Source organism: Miscanthus floridulus, chromosome 6, assembly GCF_019320115.1.
Source record: "Miscanthus floridulus cultivar M001 chromosome 6, ASM1932011v1, whole genome shotgun sequence".
NCBI classification, from domain to species: Eukaryota; Viridiplantae; Streptophyta; class Magnoliopsida; order Poales; family Poaceae; genus Miscanthus; species Miscanthus floridulus.
The window spans coordinates 133334403-133356845 of record NC_089585.1 but is presented as its reverse complement, the minus strand read 5'-3'; the positions used below and the strand labels follow the sequence as shown (position 1 = coordinate 133356845).

At 46.2% G+C, this 22443-nt stretch overlaps 2 protein-coding genes and 2 pseudogenes across 3 annotated transcripts; 1 reads left to right on the top strand and 3 right to left on the bottom strand.

The window, feature by feature from the left end:
* Positions 1–309: 309 nt before the first annotated feature.
* On the top strand, positions 310–5915 carry LOC136457025 (protein CPR-5-like). Of its 2 annotated transcripts, none has more exons than XM_066457064.1 (5): positions 310–671; positions 4194–4250; positions 4337–4372; positions 4454–5122; positions 5228–5915. In XM_066457064.1, exons 1-5 carry the CDS (start codon positions 399–401, stop codon positions 5762–5764), a joined length of 1572 nt encoding a protein of 523 aa, XP_066313161.1. In that variant the 5' UTR covers positions 310–398; the 3' UTR covers positions 5765–5915. The 2 variants fall into 2 exon arrangements, with proteins under 2 accessions (XP_066313161.1, XP_066313162.1); XM_066457065.1 differs by lacking the exon at positions 310–671 and adding an exon at positions 2809–4113.
* Positions 5916–7921: 2006 nt separating this feature from the next.
* Positions 7922–9373, bottom strand: LOC136461276 (CBL-interacting protein kinase 25-like; annotated as a pseudogene).
* A 4466-nt stretch (positions 9374–13839) lies between these two features.
* LOC136459704 (protein root UVB sensitive 1, chloroplastic-like) lies at positions 13840–19812 on the bottom strand. The gene is made up of 7 exons (XM_066459548.1): positions 19008–19812; positions 17972–18247; positions 17159–17215; positions 16295–16493; positions 15503–15609; positions 15051–15224; positions 13840–14965 (listed from the first exon to the last, which is right to left on the bottom strand). Exons 1-7 carry the CDS (start codon positions 19692–19694, stop codon positions 14693–14695), a joined length of 1773 nt encoding a protein of 590 aa, XP_066315645.1. The 5' UTR covers positions 19695–19812; the 3' UTR covers positions 13840–14692.
* Positions 19813–20060: 248 nt separating this feature from the next.
* Positions 20061–22224, bottom strand: LOC136459703 (uncharacterized; annotated as a pseudogene).
* Positions 22225–22443: the final 219 nt, after the last annotated feature.

Here is a 22443-nt window from a genome sequence, read left to right as displayed (position 1 = left end):
AGTCGATGGGCCGCTGGCCCCCTCGTCGGCAATCGTCAAGCCCATCCAACCAACGTGCACGTGCCGTTGCGCCGCTCTGCCCCGAGTCTCCCCCAATTCCTTTTTTATTTTTAGAGAAAACCAAGAAACTTTCGATTTTTCCAAAGCAAATTATGGAATTAATAACTTTCCCAGGATTCCACTTCAACGGCTAATTCAGCCCCCTGTAATAACTTATTTCTCGCTTTCCCACGATGCTTCGACTGGGACGCTCCGCCCGCCCGTTCCGACGGCGTCCCCGTCCGTCCCACTCCTTCCAAAGCGAAGTCAAAACGGAACCAAATCACACAGCGCAAGGTGGCCCGTGGCCTGGCCTGAAGAAAGGAACGGTAGCTCTCCTCGCCCCCGGCCCCGCCGAGATGGACACGGGCTGCCTCCACCCACCCGCCGACCCTTCCTCGTCGGAGGCGTCGGGAGACGCCTCCTCGGCATGCGGCTCCGCCTCTGCCTCCCGGTCCTCCTCCGCCCGGCGCAGCAGCGGGGTGCGGCTCCGGCTCCGGCTGCGGCGAAGGCGGCAGGAGCCGGCCCCCGCCGCTACGCCCGGGGGCGAGGGTCAGGGTGGCGCCGGCGCGCAGGTGCAGGATGACCTCGCGCTGCCTCTCGGGATGTCGTTCGCGGCCGTCCTCGCGCAGGTGCGTGGTGCCGCTACGCCCGGGGGCGAGGGTCAGGGTGGCGAGTGGCCGACCTGTGTTTATGTCCACATTTTGCCGTTTCTACCGAATTGTACGTAATTCATTTAGCGACGATGCATAGGATCGGTCCACACATAGGAGGCGGGCGCAATGCCAAATACCGACGCCATGAATCAATTTCGTTTCCTTTGTCGTTGCAAATTGCAATTATTCCGAGCAAACGTACGTTCGCTCCCTCGCGTCGTCTCCTCGGAGGCGACTCGAGGGCGTCCGCCTGGCCGGCCCCGCGCCTCGCCTCCCGCCAGCTAGCTCGGCCGTCGCCGCCGCGGCATCTCGCCTCCTCCTTGGTGGCGGCGGCGGCCAGGGGGACAGGACTCAAAAGGTCTCCTGAATCTGCTCCCTCCACACCCCTAAAATCCCTCGATCTGTGCTTCCTGTCAGATCTGTGCCCCTGGTGGTTAGATCCGTGTAGGGGGAGACCGGATCCGGGGAAGGCGATAGCCGTTCGGCCATCCCTGCCATGCGCTCGGCCTGAGGCAGCGGCGACTGCTCTTGGCCCCCTCGCCAAACGTCCGCCTGACTAACGCGCCGGGCGCGGGGCCAAGGCCGCGGGCGCGTTGGGCTGCCCGGTGTTAGGAATTTAGGCAATTTCATTATCAGTTTAATCCACAAAAATAACATCAGCAGTTTTGTGACGACATATACGTGCATGTGTACATTTCTTATGAACACTACAGCATGCAGAGATGACATACTTGTAAATATAGTAAAAACACAAAGTACAGAAATTAGACTGCACCCAGCGGAGGGTCCCATGCCGAGGGCATCGGAGGCTCCATTCGCACTAGTCGACATAGTGCGTTGCTCGAAGTCGCGGACCACAGTCGATGCAGGAAGATGTTCGCAGTGCAGTCCCACGAACGGATCACCAGGAAGAAGACGCCTTGACGTTCCGCAGGCAATCGCCGAGAAGAAGATGTACGTGGACGAGCAGTCGTGGATCGCTCCCCAAAAACCTAATCGCCGCTCACCCCGTGCAGGGTTCTCAGGCGGACGATCGCCGCTCACCCCGTGCAGGGTTCTCAGGCGGACGATGGTTCCGGAGGCACCTGCTCTCCCGCTACTCCGTGCGCGCAGAGGAACGGAGGGCTGCGGAGATGTGGAGTCTCTCGGGAACGGTTGCGAAGTCCGGGGCTGAACTGACGGATATATGGCTGTGTCCGGGGAAGGAGACGAGGGAAGGAGACGAAGGCAGCGGAGAATTCCAAGAGACGGGAAGCGGAAGGGACGGTAACTGACGCAGTCTATTCGCCTCCACCATCAAAGAGCGAAACTCCTGTGATAATGTGGATTTAAGTGGCAAAAGACTGGCTACGCCCGCCCGCTCGCTCGCCGCCCGCCCCTGCCCGGCCACGGCCCGGCCGCCAGCGGCGGCGCGCGCGCGTGCGTGTGGCACGCCTTTATCCTTTTCTCAGCTTCTCAATTTAGATGAATAATTTCCAACCATATAAGCTGAGTCAGCGTTCAGTCAAAATCCCGTATGGTATTAAACCATACAACGCTTAATGTTACGCACCATAGAGTTTTATTTGATTTATTAAATATTATATGGGCCAAGCCCATATTATATCCAACACCCGGGCTCGGACCCTGCCTACGTCCGCATGCGTGACGCGCCGGCCGTGGGGAGCCGCTGGGTGCGGGGCCTCGGCCGCGTGCGTGGAGCCGCGTCGCAGAAGCTGTCGCGGCGTGTGTGTTGCTGTGCTGCACGGGGGCGCCGGGCTCCGCCTGCGGGCACTGAGGACGCGCGGGAGGATGTTGCTGCCTGCCGCGACTCAGGCGTCTCTGCCGCAACGGCGGCCTCCAACAGCAGTGCGTCGCCATGGCACCCGTTCCTCGACGTACGCTCGGCGCAGTGCCGGCTGGGCTATGAGCGGTGGCGGTCGGAGGCGGCAGCTGCGTCCTGTCCCTGTGCATGCGTAGCATGCTGTCTTTCGACATGATGCTGCAACAGCAGCAGGTACGCCGGCGCCGTCTGTGCTTCTCGGGCGTGGCCGCATTGTTGTCTGCTGGTGGTGGTGGAGCCGCGATGTGCAGCGTCGAGGGTTCGCGTATGAATTTGGGTGAAAGCCCTGCCCGGCCTCAGCTCCGGGCCAGTGACGTTGTCGCAGCCTGCGTCATCTACCTCCTTGGAGGCGTCGTCGAAAATTCTATTTCGCCATCGATCCTGGGCCGAAAGGCAATCCTTGCATGACACTTCGTCCAATGATGGTGGCATCCGTGGATGTCACTTCCCTTCATGAAGGCGTCGTTGTTGTGCTCCTACCACCGTACCTTCACTCGGTCCTTTGTTCTTCTCGCTGGTTCTACCTCTCACCATTCCTGTGTGTGCCTATTGTTCTCCGCAGTGGTCTGTCCTACTTGAGTGCTTGACTTAGCCACTGTCTCTTGGTCTCTGGCGGATGCTTTGCCGTCATTGTCCTTGGTCCGCTATCTGCTTGCAAATACTTTGCTGCCATATCTGTGTGGGCATCTCTCTTTGTGGATACTTTGCCGCCGTCGCTGTTCTGGACCCCCTCTCTGGCAGATACTTTGCTGCCGAGTGTGCGCGGGCCCCTCACCTTGCGGATGCTTTGCCGTCAAGGTTGCGCTGATCCTCTCGGGCGGATGCTTGGCCGCCGTTGCTGCTGGTTCACCTTGCGGATACTTTACCGTCGTCGTTGCTGGCCCCCCTCCCTGGCAGATACTCTGCTGCCGAGCGTGTGTGGGCCTCTTACCTTGCGGATGCTTTGCCGCCAAGGTTGCTTTGATCCTCTCGGGCGGATGCTTTGCCGCCGTTGTCGCTGGTTCTTCGAGTTCTCTAGGTGGATGCTTTGCCACCGTGGCCTGGTCCGCTCTATAGGCAGCTTTTGCGTTGATGTATCTTCTCGCAGGTTTGGCTAGTAGGGTATTGGGGTTGTGGGTTCTTCCCCTTCGTTGTTCTTTCTCTCTTTTTATGTGTTGGGTAATCTTTGGATTACCTGAGTTAGTTGTAACCTGTTCAACTCTACTTCTTCTTAATGAAATACGTGTCACAAGGACACGCTCGCGAAAAATTATTCCGAGCAATCGTGCATCACATGTCAAATGTGGCAGCTTGGGGTTAGAGAAGTGGTGATAGAGCCATACCAGTAAGGCGTCCCATTTGAGGGAGGGAAATTGTCACTTTTCTTTCATTTCCGTGGGGGCCACACGACTTTTGTTCATCTTGTATTGTATTGCAACATTTGCTATCCATTCCGAAATCAAGCATGAGATTACATTTCATATGATTGTCTGCTCACACCTCACTGTGTGTCATCTGTTCATCTCTCGACAATTTCACATGCATTTCTCCAGAGGCGTCATCACTCACATGAGCACACCAGGGAAAATCCTATATTTCACCCACATTCGCCTTCATGTTAGCGTCATCACATGCCATGTTTTTGTGCACCTAAGTTTCTATTCAGGGCAATGAGGAGATGCATTTGCTGATTGCAGGTTGTGAATACGAAGAATCCTTTAGGCGAAAGAATACAGCCTGCACTCCTTTCCAAGGTTATTGTACTACAATTTGACTAATAAACTCTACAAAACCACGAAACTGTTTGTAGTTTGGAACTGAGTCTGGACTTTGGATGCAGATCTGTACATCGGCAGTGAAGGAATCATTGAGAAATGTAAGCCTAGTTCCATTTATCATTGCACAGCTCAGTTGTTAATAAGGTTCCTAATATATATTTTACTTATCATCTGTATAGATATATGGTAACAAGTTAGACAGTTTTATGAGAAACTTCGAGAAATCGTTCAGCAGCACATTGACAACGCTTCATCTTGTTAATGAGATGCCTGTCTATGGACAAGGTCCAGTTCCTCAATGTTCTTCTAAGCACGAAGACTCTAATGCTGCAAGCAAGTTGAGCACTGGTGGTCCACAAAATCCAACGCAGGAAATCAAGCAGGACCTTTCAAATTCAGAGGAAAGTCAGCTTGTTCTGTATGCTGGTGGCAGTCAGCAGCTGACTCTTCGTACTCATAGCATATCTTCTCCTGAAGCTAATCAGCGCATCACTAATGCATTTGAGAGATCTTTGAAAGAACAAACTCGGTCAAATGAGCTCAAGGAATTTGAGATAAGCCTCAGCATGAGAAAGTTGCAGCTTAAACAGTCTCAACTAGAACTTAACTCCTACTCGCACATGTTAGACAAGATTAAGTTATCCTTGGGATTTCAGAAAGCTTCCTTCCAAAAGGAGAAATTCAAGACTCAGATGCAGGACACGAGGCATGCACAAATAATGAGGACGCTCATAGATTTCCTTGTTAGTGCAGTGATTATTATGTCAGTATGCTTTGGGTACGGAACTTATACTTATTCATACCAAAGGATAACTGATATTACAGCAGCATGTTCAGCCACCTCAAGGGTACACTCATCATCTGTCTCTTCTTTTTCTATCAGTAATCAATGAAGTACAATCTTAACAAACCTGTGTGGTAATCAGAAAGATTCTCTCTTGTCTCTCATGCAGGGATCTAAATCATGGTGGGTGCCAAATTCAGTGTCAAACTTCAATTCTGGGTTGCTCTTCATAAGATGTCATGTAATAGCTGCAACACGGATGTTCTTTGGCATAGTAATGATTCTGGCAATTGTTTGGTTAGCATTCCAGCGTTCTGCGGTGTCTGGATCAAGTATGCCAGTAACTTTCAACATCATTCTGTTGGGAGTTATTTGTAGCTTCACTGGAAGGTTCTGTACCAACACACTTGGTGGCGATGGGAACATGTGGCTTATATGCTGGGAGGTTCTTTGTTCCATCCATTTACTTGGAAATTGTTATCCATCGGTCTTGTACCGTGTTCTTCATGGTCCTATATCTGTATCTGATAGCAAGGAGTCTGTCTGGTTCCCGTATTGGATTCGCCGCTGGATATTTTATGCTATGCTGGGGTTTTTTATCCCAGCCTTGAATGGCTTACTGCCATTTGCTTCTCTTTCTGACTGGATTAACCATTTCACTAAGGAGCTCAAATCCATCTTTAATGGTGAGAAAATTGAAGCCTGAATGATAATGGATGCAACAATTGGTGTAATGATGTCCTTTTTGGGTCAGCTGTGCAGAGAAAAAAATTGAAGCCTGAATGATCTTGGGTGCAATGAGTGCACAATGATGTCCTTTACGTGTCAGCTGTGCGGGCAAAGATTTTTGAGAAATGAAATAGTTCTGTTTGAGAAGCGATTCAGAAGTTCAACTTGGTGTTGCCCCAAGAGAATACATTGGATGGAAATTAAAGGCACCGTTCAATAAACAAGTTGATTGTACTTCTGCAGCAGCCTCAAGCATATTGATCCAACTCAAAGTGCTTTCATCAATGCCTCGTACCATCCTACCACCAAAATCAAAGCTTCAGATGATCTAGGCTTTTGAGTTTTGTGATGTTTGTGTTTTGTTGTGATCTAGACTTCAAATGGCTTTAAATGCCTCGTTTTGCCTTAGGCATTTTAATTTCATGATGCAAGTTCACAATACAGTTTAGCGCGTAGACAGGTTCACCACCAGTTGGAAACTCTGCTGCGTCTTTCGAATTCCTTTTTGTTGTCTTTGTTGTAGCTCGATAATTTGTTTGTTCATTGTAAATATCAAGAGAGTGGTTTATCTGGTAGTGGCTGCTTACTCTATGTGGTGGTTGGTTTGTCTATGTTATCTCCGGGCTTGAGAGAACACAGCCTGATGTTGTACTTGTTCAGTGTTTCATGTATTGCTACTTACAGTTTGTACATGGACTCGCATTTAAGCTAAAAAATTGTTGAAGGTTTTGATTATAATTCTTTGTATGGGATCATATACCCAATCCTGTACTTCTCCAGGACTGCAGTGGTTGAGCGTAGAACGGTAGAAGTGTATGCAACCGACGGTAGATTTTCTGTAGTTAGTAGCATAATTCAGGTTTTGACGGCAAGGTACATACTGATATAGCCTTAAGCATGCCATTGCGTGGCTAGTTGACAAGAAACATACTGTAGCTGCTGTCATGCAACAAATGCACAGATTACACACTTGCACGTCTTGTCACTAGGACTCTCAAGGTAAAATGTCGTTTAATTACAATCGATGTGATATTCACGAGGCACCTGGATATATACGGGAACTACTTAAGTTGCATGCATGCGCTTACGATATTACCAATGCAGATGATTATGCTGATTCATCATCACTAAAACTCGTATAAGTAGGGCTGAAGCTAGGTTATGTAGAGTGAGGGCACCACTCAAAATTTACTAGTAGATGACAACTTCTTACCATGAGTGCCCCACACAAATGAATCATAAGATCCTCACACACCTCCAAATATAAGACTGACTTGATAATCATATTAGTGTGTCTCCAGTTATATATTTTTTTCTCTAGGTTGGCTTGCATATAAGGCGGTGGCTATGCCGCTTCTTGAATCCATGTATGAAACTGTAATACAAAGCAAAAGCCAAATTTGGTTTAAAAAAAGAAGAAGCAAAAGCCAAATGGTACAGGACTAGTACAGCCTTGCCAGTTCCCTGCTGCATCGATCGAATCTCCGGAGCACTCCGCTTCAGCGTGTTCCTCTGATGATTTCTAGACCCGGAGCTGGATTTCTCTAATAACTCATGATTTTTGTTGCATCTTGTGGACATGAGACAAAATGCCATGACGTCTACTTCTGATCACCGTAACATGTCCCTACTGCGTGTCTTCGGCCATCTTTTTGTCTCCTTATTACTCCTGAATATTTCCCAAAAAATTGTGTTGCTTGCAAAGTTGTGGTAAAATTCCTGTCCAAAAGATGCCAACCATTGTTTATTCTTATGGAAAAATAAAGATACAAAATTGTCTCCTTTAAGCATTCAGCCTCTTCTTGCCTGATGTATAGAAACACATAAAATTTATTTTCCTTGCTCTTTAGATGCGTTAGCAAGAGGAAAAAATGAAAGAAATATTTTCCAGATGCATTAAAAAATAATACATTTTCTGTTAATAAAACAACATGTGCACGAAACAACAGATTCTGTTTTCCAAATGCGGCGATGAACAAAAGTGAAAAGTGTACACCATGATACACCTAGTACTGGATGAGAAAGCACATGCCTAAAATTTTTAGCAACCTAATTAACAACAATGCCATGACACACCATCAAAGCATTAACACTGTCAAAACTCCTAATAAACTAGTATACTACTAATATAGAACTATTGAAATAAAATTAAAGATACTACGATCATCCAGAGATGGAGGCCGGCGTTGTCCTCCGGCAGTCCGTCGACGAGGCCACGAAGGCCGGGCTTGAGCTCGTTGTTGCAGAACTGCCGGTACTGAGTGGTGTCGCCAGCCTTCTTGCAAACCTTCACCATGACGAGCGCAGGCGTGAGTTCGAAGATCTTGGCAGACATAAGGAGCACGCCCTGGTTCCCGTTCGTCGTCTCCTCGATGCTCACCTGGTACTCCTTGGTGCGCGCCGTGAAGCTGACGTGCCCAGCGACTTCCTCCAGCTTGGAGATGATCTTGGACACGGGCGCGGAAGACGTGAACCGCATCTGCTCGCTCGGCTCCTGGAACAACCCAGACAGGTCGAGGCTCGGCGACGACGTGATGATGTCGAACGCGTTTAGACTCTTGGGGCGGCGCATGTGCGGCTGGGCTTGGACGGCGGCGCTACCAGTACTCTCGAGTGTGGTCAGCGACGGCGCTGATACCGAGGTATGCATGGGGCACGCCATCGGGTAGGCCGGGTCCCCTGACGACGTAGATGACGCCATCGACTCGTCGTCAGAATCAGAGTCATAGTCGCACAGCTCGGGCTAGCTGAGGCTCCGTGGGATCTCCTTGAAGTCCTTCTTGAACCAAAGATTTTCCTTCATCTGCGGTATGGCGATACGGCGCACCGGGTCGGGGCAGAGGATGCGGCGGACCAGGGCGACGAGGCCGGTACTGAGCCACGGCGGGCAGTGTTAGTCACAGCGGCGGATCATGGGTGTCCTTGTGATTGAAGGGGCAGCGGCCTGCCACGAGCGCGAAGAGGACGACGCCGCAGGCCCAGACGTCAGCCTTGGCGCCATCGTAGCCGCAGCGCAGGAAAACCTCGGGCGCGATGAACATGGGCGTCCCCACAGAGGGTGTGGAGCAATGCTTCCCGTTGCGCCGTGCCGACTAGGGCCGAGAGCCCGAAATCGGCGACCTTGATGTTGCCCGTGGCGTCGACGAGAATGTTGTCGGGCTTGATGTCGCGGTGGTACACGCCGAGCGAGTGGCAGTAGTCGAGCGCGGACACGAGCTGCTGGAAGACGCGGCGGGCCGAGGCCTCGCTGATGCCGCGGCCGGCGCGGTGGACCAGGTGGGCGTTGAGGGTGCTGCCGCCGACGAACTCCATGACGACGAAGATGCTCTTCCTGGTGGCCATGACCTCGTGGATGCGCGCGACGTGGGGGTGGCGCACCCGGTGCATGATATCGATCTCGCGCATGATTTGCTGCTGCACGGCGCCTAACTTGGACAGGTGATCCTTGTCCATGATCTTGATGGCCACCTCCTCCCCGGTGCCTACATTGCGCGCGTGGTACACCTTTGCGAAGCTGCCCTTGCCGAGCAGCCTGTCGAGCTCATGCCGCCCCATTAGCAGGCGGGGGATTTTTCCCATGCCGCTAACGCCCGCCGGCGGTGTGAGAGAGAGAGCCTGTGTGTATCAGGATTTGTTCTATTAGAGTAGGCTAAGATGCATCGGGAAGGAAGGAGGTTAGGTATGTGGGGTGGAGAGGGGACGGGAACGGGAACGGGACTCGATCTCGTGACATGAGTCGGTCCCTCGGACGAAGCTGGGATTTTTGTCTTTCTACTAATCGCGTTTATTTAGTGTTTACACCGAAACGAAATCGTAAGCAATCGACGGCTGCCAGGCAGAAAGTTTGTGGACCGTGGCCGAACGAGATCCGCACCCGTCCGGCTCGCCGTCAGCCTGCGCTGCCGCGGCCGAGCTGCTACTCCGGCCAGCGTTGACCCACCCGATCTCCACTTGCTTCCGTGAGGAGCGCGACACCTTCGGTCCCATCCAAGTCCCCAACGACAAGTACCCCTCGCCTGCAGCTTTGTCCGCTCGATCTAATTTGTCGTGCGTTGCGCCTGCAGCCAAGATGATGTGGTTGAACCGATGGTTTTTGACTATTGTGTTCTGCTTCGAGCAGGCTGTGGGGCGCGCAGACGCAGGAGGTCGCTGCAGAACTTCGACATTGGTGGGGAGGGTGAGAGGATGCCCGTGCCCATCGTCCGCGCCTTGGGCGCACTAAAAAAAGTGCACAGGTACAAAGTGAAACTGATTTTTTTTCCTGCGCGTTTTTCTTTCAGATTTCCAAGCCACCATTTAGATTTGATATTTGTCCCCAAGCGTAAATTTATGATTGCATAATGCATATCTATACGTTTCAAGTTTTCTTAAAGAGTAACTGCACGGTTGAACGTGATCCATATAGAATCCCTATTAAGCTAGGTATAAATGTTTCGTATCTGTAGCACAAGTCCAAATGAATCAGTACTATTTATATGGGATTCCGAGAGTAGAAGAGATTATATCCAAGCATGTTCACATGGACAGAAACGTTAAAGCTGATAGAGTTTTTTTTTCTCCAAAACTTTAAAATAACAGGCTTGTTAGAATTGCTGATAGGTTTATATCTCAAAAACCTGACAACTTTTATTAAAGGGAGGTTTATGTTAGAGTTAGAAATTGGCACGTTCCAGCCAATGCATGCATGTATCATGGTGCACTGGAGTTGCCTGAAGTACATTCTTCATTTGGGTGTTCCCTTTTTGTTGAGTTTAGATATATTTGCTCCTTATAATGGTACATTAAGGGTTTATATATGTGTCTGCCAACCAGCTTCCTTTTTTATATGCAAAATAACAAGTGGCAACAAGTGATGAACAATTGATAAGAAGCTTGATTTCTTATTCCTCTAAAATTTTTTTATCCCTCTCGGTGCCATGGTTGTGCCTATACTGACAGAGGCGTCATCCATCGAATTTTCCAGAACCCCTCCTCTCTGAATCCAAAGATTTCCGAAATTGTTGGCATGTGATTTCCCCTCTGTAAATTGTGAGTGACCTTGTTGACTTCATGTTGCTGTTTCTTGGCTTAGACGCAAGAGACTTCTCCAGAGAAGCAGAGCAGCTACTGATGCTGGTGGTTATTCCTCAAGGTGTGTCAACTGCCTGAAAAGCACTTTGTTTTCAACTAAATTGTGTCTTGGAATGGTTTCAGTAGCTGAAATCAGAAATGTATCTGTTTTACTTTCCAACATGTTGCGGGTACATAAGGAGCAGATAAGTGATCTGTCCAACAATCTCAGTGTGGCCTGTAGGTATATTTTTCTACTATAGGAAATTATTCTGAAACTATTTTGGGGGAAAAGCAAAATCGTCTTCCATATGGAAGTGCCAAACAAAATACATCAACAACCAATACTAAAACTGTTGTACATAATCTCAAACCTGGTCTTACCCATGCATCAATGACTACCCATTTTTCTTTTGTATTAATGCAAAATCCTGAAGTATGTTCAGGCTACTAATTAATGAATATAATTATGATATCTTTGCCATTTGCATTTTTTCCTGCTATTTTGCTATGATTGACAGTGTGCTTCATTATTTTATTAAGCCTTCATGACTTCACATTCTGGTAATAGTGACTATTATGCCTTTTAATTTAAATCTTGTCAATGCATTTTTTTACACCAATGTGCTTCATTATTTTATTAAGCCTTCATGACTTCACATTCTGGTAATAGTGACTATTGTGGCTTTTAATTTAAATCTTGTCAATTCAATTTTTTTACAGCAGTTATTTGTATTGTCAAATGTATGCTGTTGCAGCCACTATTATTTGGCCGCCACTTCCAACTCCATGCTCCTTTCAGTATTTTTCTCTGTTATTTACCACTTTAAAATATGGGATTTTTATGTAGTAGCAACACTTCTATGATATTTCTAATATCAATATGCTGGCTTCCTTTGTATGATTCATCTTTGATTTCTAAAACTATAATGGAGCATAGAAAGATTTAAGAGGGAAAGCCGCAGCAAGGACCCGAGAGAGCACAATATTCCCTTCCTCGAAGAAGCAGCCCAACACTGGCGCTGTGAGCTCAAATGATCAGCCTCTGTGTGGGCAAGGCGACCCGGGTGTGGCCTCGTCCTCACCAGCTGATGCTAAGCCATGTCTGGTGGATCGCTGAGCTCCACGACCCACGACCGCTTCATCAATGCCATTGCCCAGCTCAGAGGCCTGGATAATATGTAATATAGATGCTTCGTCAAATGCTTGGAATTCTAGTGGTTTAGTTTTCATTTGCTTTTATTCCTTTCTTTCGTATATAGGTAACTTCAAAGACTATCACGAGGGTTGCGGTAATCAAGGGCCTCACCTACTAGTTCTACCACGTCAAGAGTTACCTTCAGGTATGTACCTGCATGATCCAATGTCCAAGGTTGAAATTAAGTTGGAATTATTCTTTCTTTAAATTGAGCAGTATCTCGCAATGCCAGAAATTTCGTCCAGGGAAACAAAACAAGTAGTTCAGTGACCATACATATTAGGATACAAACTATTGTGCAGCTTATAAATGTAAGAAATTGTGTCTATTTATTCCTTGCGAGATATATTGCGTGTTCAATGCTTAGGAAGATGAAGGTGGCTGAGGCGATTTCCTTCACAGTATCAGCTTTGTTGCTCCTATCTGTTCTACACCGTCAAGAATTGTCTCCCTTCAGTGGATCATTGTGCTTAATGTATTTTCAATTATTTTTTGTGTTTTGTTATATATGGTGTCATGCTTTATGTACTACTTTAGTTTAATGTTTTGCTCATGTTGTAACCTATGTATAAACCTTGGCAGATGAAAAGGAATGATATGCCTTGGTTCCAATTTGGTTTAGGTTTCGGGGATGACAAAAACATTTATCTTCATGAAAACTCATGTAATATTGATGATTGACTAGAAACAAAATGTTGTGAACTTCACGCTTAAAGTACCATTTTTGTTGGAATAGTCACACATTAGGATGGCAATTTTTTTTTTTGGAATAGTACAACACATGTTAAGACAACACGTGGTGATAAGAATTTGTCCCGTTGCAGCGCACGGGCATTATCCTAGTTAACCCATTAGATTTTGAGGTGGAATCTTTGTAGTTAACCCATTAGATTTTGAGGTGGAATCTTTGTTGATACGCTACATATATTGCTGTTTGTGTTGAGTTAAATGTTGCACTTTTTCCTGGCTGGGTTGATATGGAAACCACTTGCTTTTTATGCTTCAAGTACTCCGCATCCTCTTGTTTACACTATAAAAAACGATTTTAGGAGATAAGACTTTTAATATAAGAGAGGCGGATCTAAAATGCGGGGTCTCTCAAAATATCCACCGATTTTTAGAGGCACACATCCTTTGACATTGGAAACAATACTAACGAGTAACGTATTCATATATTTCTCAATTGGACAAGGAAAGTTCCTGAAGAGGATCTGCACCGGATATCACTATTATTCCAATCCAAAAGGTAATAATAAGCACCCACAAAATAAAATCCATATACAACTGTTAAAATTGTTTTTAACAGTTCTTTTTAGCTATGTTTCCGTCTTCCCTTCTAGGCACCATCCTTTGCAACACCCGATTCTCATCTCAAGAACAAATCTGTCAAAACTTGTTCTGTTTGAAGTCGAAAAAGCAAGAGGCAGAGCACGAGATGGAAAAGTGCAGTGCACAAGAGCCAGAACGCTTCTGGCACACGATACTTTCGCTCTGAGTGCTCCAATTTGTGGAAGACAACTCCAATTTGTAAAGCCCTGGAGGCAGTTCCACGGTATATTCAACCGCAAATTTTAAAGCACAGATGCAGCCCATGATACAATCATACAACTGAAAGACAGTGAATACAACAGAAATAACTGAGAAAGCAAACTGGAAGAGAAAAACTTCACCTGCCACAGCATAACATGAGTTTTGCGAAACCATCAGACACATGGCTTTAAGAAAACAAACTTGCCGGGCCATGATTCAAGACAGTAGAACATAACTCAGCAAATTACAAGTTTTACATTCTCACACATGTTGCGTTGACATTGTGGAATGTTAATTTTATTGAAATAATTGTAACAAGACAAGTATTGCCAGTAAAATTTATCTCAAGCACACAATTTGGGCATACTGAGCATTGACAAATCTAGAAATCCTTCATCTGCTGTCGTGAATCTCTATAACAGCCTGAGTGCTCTTAAACTTGTGACTTGTGAGCACTACTGCACTAGTACAGCCTTCAAAAGTCAAAACCAACTACAAAGAATCCCATCCTCAAGAAAAACTATACCAGAGATGTAGCCAGTTCCATCCTACTATGTGGGTAAAAACTGCAAGCGAGCACCAGGTATTTGAGGACTGTTAGTTACAAGCCTTATGAATATGTTGTCGAACCACACTAGCAATTTGATAATATATTACTCTCCCTAAACTTAGATGAGTGGGCCCAAAGTCGTAGAAGCAAGACGGCACCGCCACCGTGAAAAAGCAGCGCGAACAGGCCGAGCGCCGCGTGGGAAGTTGTTTGTTTCGCGCCAGGAATTTTTCCATTAAGTCTCACCTCATGTTAGCATTCCTGTGGAATGGAGTCAAAGGAAAGTAATCCTATGGAATTTTTCCTTCCATTTTCCTGTGAACCAAAGGACTGGATAGGAAACAATCCTTAGGCCTCGTTGGGTTATTTGAAATTGATTCCCAGCCGCATCCTTCCTTCACAAATTTGTATTACAGAGGAACATTTCCAGGCCCGGAATGCCCTATTCCAGAACAACCGAACGGGGCCTTAGGAAGTTGAATCCTACAAAAATCCCATGCCAATCCTCCAATCCAAAAATAAGCAAACTGTACATTTCCAAGGGATGTAGCTCTGAGGACAGTTAATAGAGCAAAGTCCTAAGGAGTACCATCTCCTATTCGTATTCTAACGGGCAAGGGCCTCGCAATCAGACCATCCATAACCCAGCCACCATCAGAACCATCATGTTTGACATGGCTGAATTCCCTCTGAGCATAATCCAGGGATACATCAAGCCTTCCACCAGGTCTACACTCTGAGGCAACATTACTTGGTTTGAAACCCATATACCTTTCTAGCCAATACAGATAGCTAACATGGAACAAAGATTTGAGCATGTCTTCTGGAGAAGATCCCTCTTTAAGTACAATCTGTAAAAAGATAAAATGTTGTTAGCTTATTAATGGTAACAACAAAAATGACAATTGGAACATACTTGCTTCAAGATGAACTTACACAAAATTTTCCCTTGTAATCCATAAGCAAATATTGCTCATTTTTGTAAAGATCAAACAATGCACAAGCATCTTCTTTACTCTCAATTATTTCACTAATCTTAGAACCCATTTGTAACCGCCGGCATATTCTATCTGCAGCATCTTTAGCTTCCGCTGACAATATCTTGTTTTGCTGTTGCAAAAATTTAGGGGTGCACAAAATGAGAAATATAAAATAAATGAAAGGTTCTTGATTGAACATGTACCATTAAGTTACTCAAGGATTCATAATGAGAAGCTGGTTGTATCGGACACAAATGGCATAATTATAACTTGGACATTACCAAAGACATTAGCTGTGCCACATGAGTATTAGAACAGGGGACTCTAAAGGCTAAACACTGAGCAACATAAACAGTCAGAGAGAAGAGAAATGTGATCAGTGCAAGAATAAAAGTAACCTTGACTTACTTGACGTGAAGCACCAAGTGACAGATTGAAGAAAAGAGGTTCCTCATCATTAACTTCTTTGACTGATGGAACTTGTCCACTTAACAGATATTCACTAAACACCAAGCCTACATAAAAAGGACAGGAACTAAAATGTTCAATCACATCCCTGTAACATTATCAAGAAGGACAGGAACTAAAATGTTCAATCACATCCCTGTAACATTATCACTCTAAAGAATAATTTGTTTCACATGAAAACATCTCTGCTTATATTGAAAGCAAATACGGGTTCACACACTCTAAAGAATAAATGCTACTCCCTCCGTTTCAAATTATAAGTCGTTTTGGCTTTTCTAGGTACATAGATCTTGCTATGCACCTAGATATATATATTATGTCTAGATACATGGCAAAAACAATGTATCTAGAAAAGCCAAAACGACTTAATTTCGAACGGAGGGAGTAGATGTCAAGGAATAGAGCATCGATACAAGGGATCAGGTACATACAGTGCACGTTTCTACCCCATAAAATCCTATACAGCAAAATGTGAAATGTTGGAGTAAGAGAGTATTATCGTAGCAAAATATAACAAACTAAATATATGGTTCCAGCTTTCATTCAACCATCTATCAGAAATAAACAGTTTTTACTCTCTAAACAGTTTCTATTCCATGGCTAGTTTTGTTAAGGCAATAAAATGACAAAGTAGCCTCACTGATTACAAAATTTCATTCATACGAAAGTTGTGGTGATATGATGAAAATCAGCACGGAATGGAGATAAACATCAGTGAAGAAATCAAATTACTTGCACGGTAAGGATTCAGTGTTCTGAGCTGGATTGATTGATACGACTTGAGGTTGCAATACATGTGAACTGCAGTAATTCCAGCAAACGAAATAAGAGCTAATGGTACAGATGAGCCAATGTGATTAGCCAATGCAATGCCAAGCCATATGCCAACAAATTTGCTAACCATTCCTTGCGCTTCACCCTTTGCAATAACCTGAAATGTCATTTCAATTCTTTTTCCGTCACAGAGATGAAAATGCAATGAAAAGAGCAAACAATGCATTTACTAAATTTTAAGATCTTAATTCTTAAGTGCTCATTTCATAATGTGATGCATGAGTTCCTTGTACAAATACAAATGGAAGTGGTGCGGCTAGTGGGTTGAGAGAAATGCTATGGCATCTATCAATGCACTGGGTGGTGCAGCTGTTCTGCACCACCACAAGGTAGTGTTGACAACTGACACTTCAGAACTCTTATATCAAATTCCAAAATACTTGTAGGAGACCACAAAATGTTTGCAGTTCCTAAACATCTAAGCTGGCAGGATATGAAATATGAGCAAGATCTATTGCAGATAACAAATTTTGAAATGGAAACAGTGAGTGTTTCCTCTACTGTGTTATATATATATTTATTTATATTAAAACAGTAAAGATCTGTCAGAGATAAATTTCGCCTGTAAAAGGTGGATAGATCATCTAGTTGTACAATTCCAGATGGATTAAGTAGATAACTGAAAACAGGAAAGTTTCAACCAGTAAGGCATATAAGCATACTACAATGATTTGATGGACTGATACACAAAAAAAAGGGGGGGGGCTATTAGCCCTAAAATGATAATAAGTGAAAATTCTTCAAATATGAGGATAAGCACACCTCAGCAAAGTTTCTTTGTACTGCAAATCCAGCATAAAAGCAACTTCTGGTGGCAGCCTGCAGGCATGGAAACTTACATTATTAAAGCTGTTGCATTATTGTACCAAAACGAAGCATGATAATCTGTCGAAGTTGTTGAAGGATGATAAACTAAAACAGTGGTTTACTCCAATAAGAAAGATAGATACATGATTAATGCATTTAACAAAATTGCAAATATGCTATTGCTGGAACATTAGTAAGAATAAATATAAGTGACAAAATAACCCTTTCATAGCACACAGCATATAGAGGAAACAACATTGACATGTTGTCATATGCCATTTTCATTCATATATGAAAAACAAAAAAACAGACAAAACTGGATTCTCATATTGTGCAGTATGCCAGCATGGGCGTTCTCAGATTTGGTTGTTAATTGTTATTCTTCATTATGAGAAAGCTTCAGTATGGAAGCGAACAACAAGGCATGAGTCAGAGAAATTACACGGTTAGAAACAAGACCCAGTACAGTACAGTTCAAAACTCACTGAACCCTGGTGGATATGTTATATCTGAAATTAGCAGAAATGACACCAAAATGGAATCATATAGAAGTTCTATGTTTATTGCTGTGATGAGTATAAACATGCTATGAAAATCTTCAAATATAGCCATACATCTTCTAATGACCATATTATAGGCTCGACTCTGTATGACTCATGTTCATATACACAAGGCAGAACACCTTCATTACGATATAATGAGTGAGCACAGATTTCCATAAATGCAAACTATAGAATACTGATAATCACTACCAAAGTAAGTCTTAACCTGTATCAAAGAAGCTGCTGAGCGACCAGCACCAGCAGCCGCCCCAATTGGAACAAACAGGTGAGGGAACACTGGAGTCAGAATCTCCAGACCATAAGCCATATTCTCCAGAAAATCAGCAAATAGCCGCCACCCTTTGGGGTTAACATCAAAATGGCGTCCGAATTTGGACAACATGATCTTGCTAAGGTACCCGAGGCCATCTTTCAGCACCCAATTCACCGCAGCAGCAGTGGGTATCGCTCCTTTCCCTAACCCAACCGCATAGAGCAGAGCCTGAAGAAAACGTTTCAGGGCATAAATACGCTACCCTTTACCTATGAGACTTTTCCCTGTGTGCCATTATAAAAGATCGTAATCTCCTGTGTGCCCTTGAAAAAATTCAGCGGTCTTCAGTGCCACTACTCCAACTTTTTCGTGTCCTCCATGCCACTTCCGTCAGTTTGGGCTCTAACGCCGTCAAACTGCAGGTGTGAAAAGACGAAAATGCCCTTAAGTTCAAATATGTTATTAATTTTTTTGAGCATCTTAACGACTTCAAATGAAAAAACTCAAAACTAGAAAGTTGTAGATCTCATCAAGATCTATAATTTTCATATAAAAATTATTTGCATTTAATTCCGCAAAAAAAATATGATTTGATATGATTAATATATCTTAGAAAAATCATATTATTTTTTTTGCGGAATTAAATGAAAAAAAAATTATATGACAATTATAGATCTCGACGAGATCAACAACTTTCTAGTTTTGAGTTTTTTCATTTGAAGTCGTTAAGATACTCAAAAATAATAATAACATATTTGAACTTAAGGGCATTTTCGTCTTTTCACACCTGCAGTTCGACGGCGTTAGAGTCTGACGGAAGTGGCATGGAGGACATGAAAAAGTTGGAGTAGTGGCGCTGAAGACCGCTGAATTTTTTCAGGGACACACAGAGGATTACAATCTTTTATAATGCACACAGAGAAAAGTCTCTTTACCTATCTGCTTGAAAGAATTGCGATAAACTCTCAGATGAGATGAGCTCCACTACCTGCGTGGAAAGTACCCCGCTGATCTGGCTCGCCACGCCCTGCACGCCGCGCCAGAGCGAGTAGTTGAGGTAGTCGCTGCTGACGCTATGAGGGTATCCGTCGGGGAGCAGCAGCTGGACAGCAACATCGGCGCACCGCCGCCACGACCGCCTCAGCTGCCTCCGCAGGGCGGCCAGGCCCTCAGGGCCGCCTCCCACCTTTTCATCCTCGACCTCCCGCTTCGATCCGTCGTCCCCAGCGATGAGATAGGAGGTCCAGGCTGGGTCCGGCACGAGGCGAGAGCGCGTGCCGCCCCTCACCTCCCACACGCCCCCCGCGTCATCTCCGGAGTTGCCGAGGGCCTCAGCGAGTGTGGACGCGGCGCCGGACTGGAGGAGCAGGAACAGGAGGAGGAACTCCGGGTGGAGGGCCTGGAGCCACCGCCGCCACCACCCGTCGCCGGGGTCAGGAGAATCCATTCCTCTCCCGCCATCGCCTCCACTTCCTCCATGGCTGCCGCCGGAGTCACCATAACCGCGGAAGCCGCCGGGACGACTGTGGGATGCCGCGAGGAGTGGCGGGGAAAGCTTGGCGTCGACGCGGTGGAATCTGAGGGCGGTGAGGGATGGCGGCGGCGAGGCGACGCGAACGAGGGAAGCTGGGGGTAAAAAGGAGGGGAGGAGGAGGAAGGATTGCGGCATGGACATCTCCTCGGTGGAGGGAGGGGCGGCCGCCGGGCGACGGCGGCTTTGGAATTTTCAAGGTTGGAAGCGGAAGTGTCGGAGAGACGATTGGGCCAAAATGGGCCAGGTGCTGGCTTGTGACTGTATTATGGGCAAGGGTAGCATAAACGCAAAACGCTTTGCATGGGCCAAAAATTGCTGGAGATTTTGATGTATATATACATACTCCGTATTTCTTTGCAGTGATTTTGGTTAGGCAAGACTTTATGTGCTTACCGTATCATGATATAATCATTGTTCCCAAGTTTGCGCTTCATGATTGAGCGTAGAACGGTAGAAGTGTATGCAACTGACCGTGGAGTTTCTGTCGTTAGTTGCATAATTCAGGTTTTGACGGCACGGTACATATTGATATGGCTTTAAGCATGCCATTGCGTGGCTAGTTGACAAGCAGCAGAACTGTAGCTGCTGTCATGCAACAAATGCACAGACTACAGACTTGTCACTAGGATTCTCAAGGTAAAATGTCGTTTAGTTACAATCGATGTGATATTCACAAGGCACATGGATGTACACGGGAACTACTTAAGTTACAGCATACATCAGCTGCATCTGGAACTGCCTCCAAGCAAAGTACGTATATGCCCTTTTGTTGAAGATTACATGACTGCTGGAACACATGACAGGGCATTTACCTCAGCTCCGGTCACCGAACTCTTTTACATGAAAAGCAGCGAGGTGATCATCTCCTCATCCCGTAGCCGCTTTCCATTTGCATTCACAAAGCCGCAAGAAAATTTAACTGGTTGCTGTGTCTCTGCTCCATAGTCCATCATCGATCACCCGTTGCAGTAACAAGCAAGACAGACAAATTTGTCAGTTGAGAGCCACATTCTACTTGCTTATATATGGATAATTATGAAGCACTATGTAGTTAGTAATTAGAGAATTGGTCAGTAAGTAACTCACCTGAGCCGCATTCTACTTGCTTAATCTTCTTAGCTGGGATTGGGTCGTCCAGCCTGAGTCTTTTCTTTAGACCAAGGATGATTTCATCGCCGAGTACATCGTGCCTTCGTTTTGGAAGAGCTGATTTGGTCTCTTGAGGCTTGCTCTTCTTGGGACATCTTTCTACTTCCACTCCAGATTTTCGCTTTGGGCATGGAGGATTTGTTGGATCTGAAGAATAGAATTTCACGGATTCAGACCAAATGATTGTGTAAACATCTGAAATCATCTTCCCCAAGCATATAGTACATGCCATAATGGCATCCTTGTAGTATTAATATTAAGTAAATCATCTAGTATTAAGCAGATCAGGTAACACCCATGCAATATGCATAACGAATTCAATGTGCAGATCAACAAGTAGCACGTGATAATGAACTGACGAGGAATTGCTGCATGGCAATTACGTGAGGCCCAAGACAATGAAAACTGAAATGACAAATCGTCAACAATACTGAATACTGAAGAATAATAGAGCATCAAACATTAATGTCTAGCCCAAGATTTTACTAAAATTTGTGTGAAACGAGTACATAACAGATGGTACATGGAAAATTGGCAGCATTGATAACCGAATACATGTACAATTTAGGGCTTGTTTGGATGTTGTCGGATTCACCTCAATCCATATGTGTTGGTGTGGACTGAGATGGAATTTAGTTCAACTTTCACTCCTATCCACACCAACACATGTGGATTGATGCGAATCCGATTACATCCAAACAAGGCCTTATAGTTGTCAATCTCAAACATACGTGCTACTTATGAGGTTTATGGTCCATAGCAACAGGAGTGGTTCAGTAGCGCCACACTATTTGCCTCTAGTGGTATTTGATCCCCATTCATCCCAAATAGCAAATATAAGTAGCTGCAAATTTCATAAAACGGTTGGTACTACTGATCGTTGAAGCTAATAAAAGGGCATAACAACCAATCAGGCATATGATGTGCATGATCCTGACCACTGAAATAACAGAGGCGTCGATCACCCCACTTGATCCCTGAACCACGACCGCACATTGTAACATTCAGAGATACAGCTCGTTATTTCTCTACCAGTTAGCAATGGGACCAATCAAGTATTCAGAGTTCCTAAAGGAGCGAGGTCCAAACCGTCCTCAACGCACCTGAGCTCTGCGCAGCTGGCGCGGCGGGCCTGCCGTGGACGACGACGGGCGCGGCGGCGTCGGCGCCGGTGGGCAGCCCGCGCTTCGCGAAGAAGGCGAGGAGCGCGCGCCACGTGACGGCGGAGTAGACGTGGCCGCGGCCGCGGCTGAGGAAGTAGCCGTTGGGGCGGACGGAGGCGGGGTCCAGCCCCAGCGCGAGCCCCACCCGGGCCAGGTCCACCCCCGAGCCGCCGTCCACCGCAATCGCCACGGTATCCGCTGGCGAGGAGGACGACGAGCGACGGAGGTGCACGGTGACGGTGCGGAGCGGCGAGCCCATGGCGGGCGGCGATGCTCTCCGGGAGACCGTGGCGGGGAGACGGACGGAGAACGGTCTGGACTCTGCTGCCGCTGCCGTCTCTTTGGGAAAGGGAAGTCTAGAAGGGTCGCCGCGCGGTCGGACTCGGGTCCGGGTCCGTGAGGTGAGACGGTCACTGAATCGTGGGGCCGGCGTTTCGTCCATCGCGGGCAACCAGTGGGATTAGGATTAGGATAGTCCAGCCCGCCGCAAAAATACGTACTGTTGAACACTGCTTATGGGCTGGGCTGTCTTCCAGTTAAACTGTGGGCTTTGGAGAATCCCAATCGTTATCCACCGT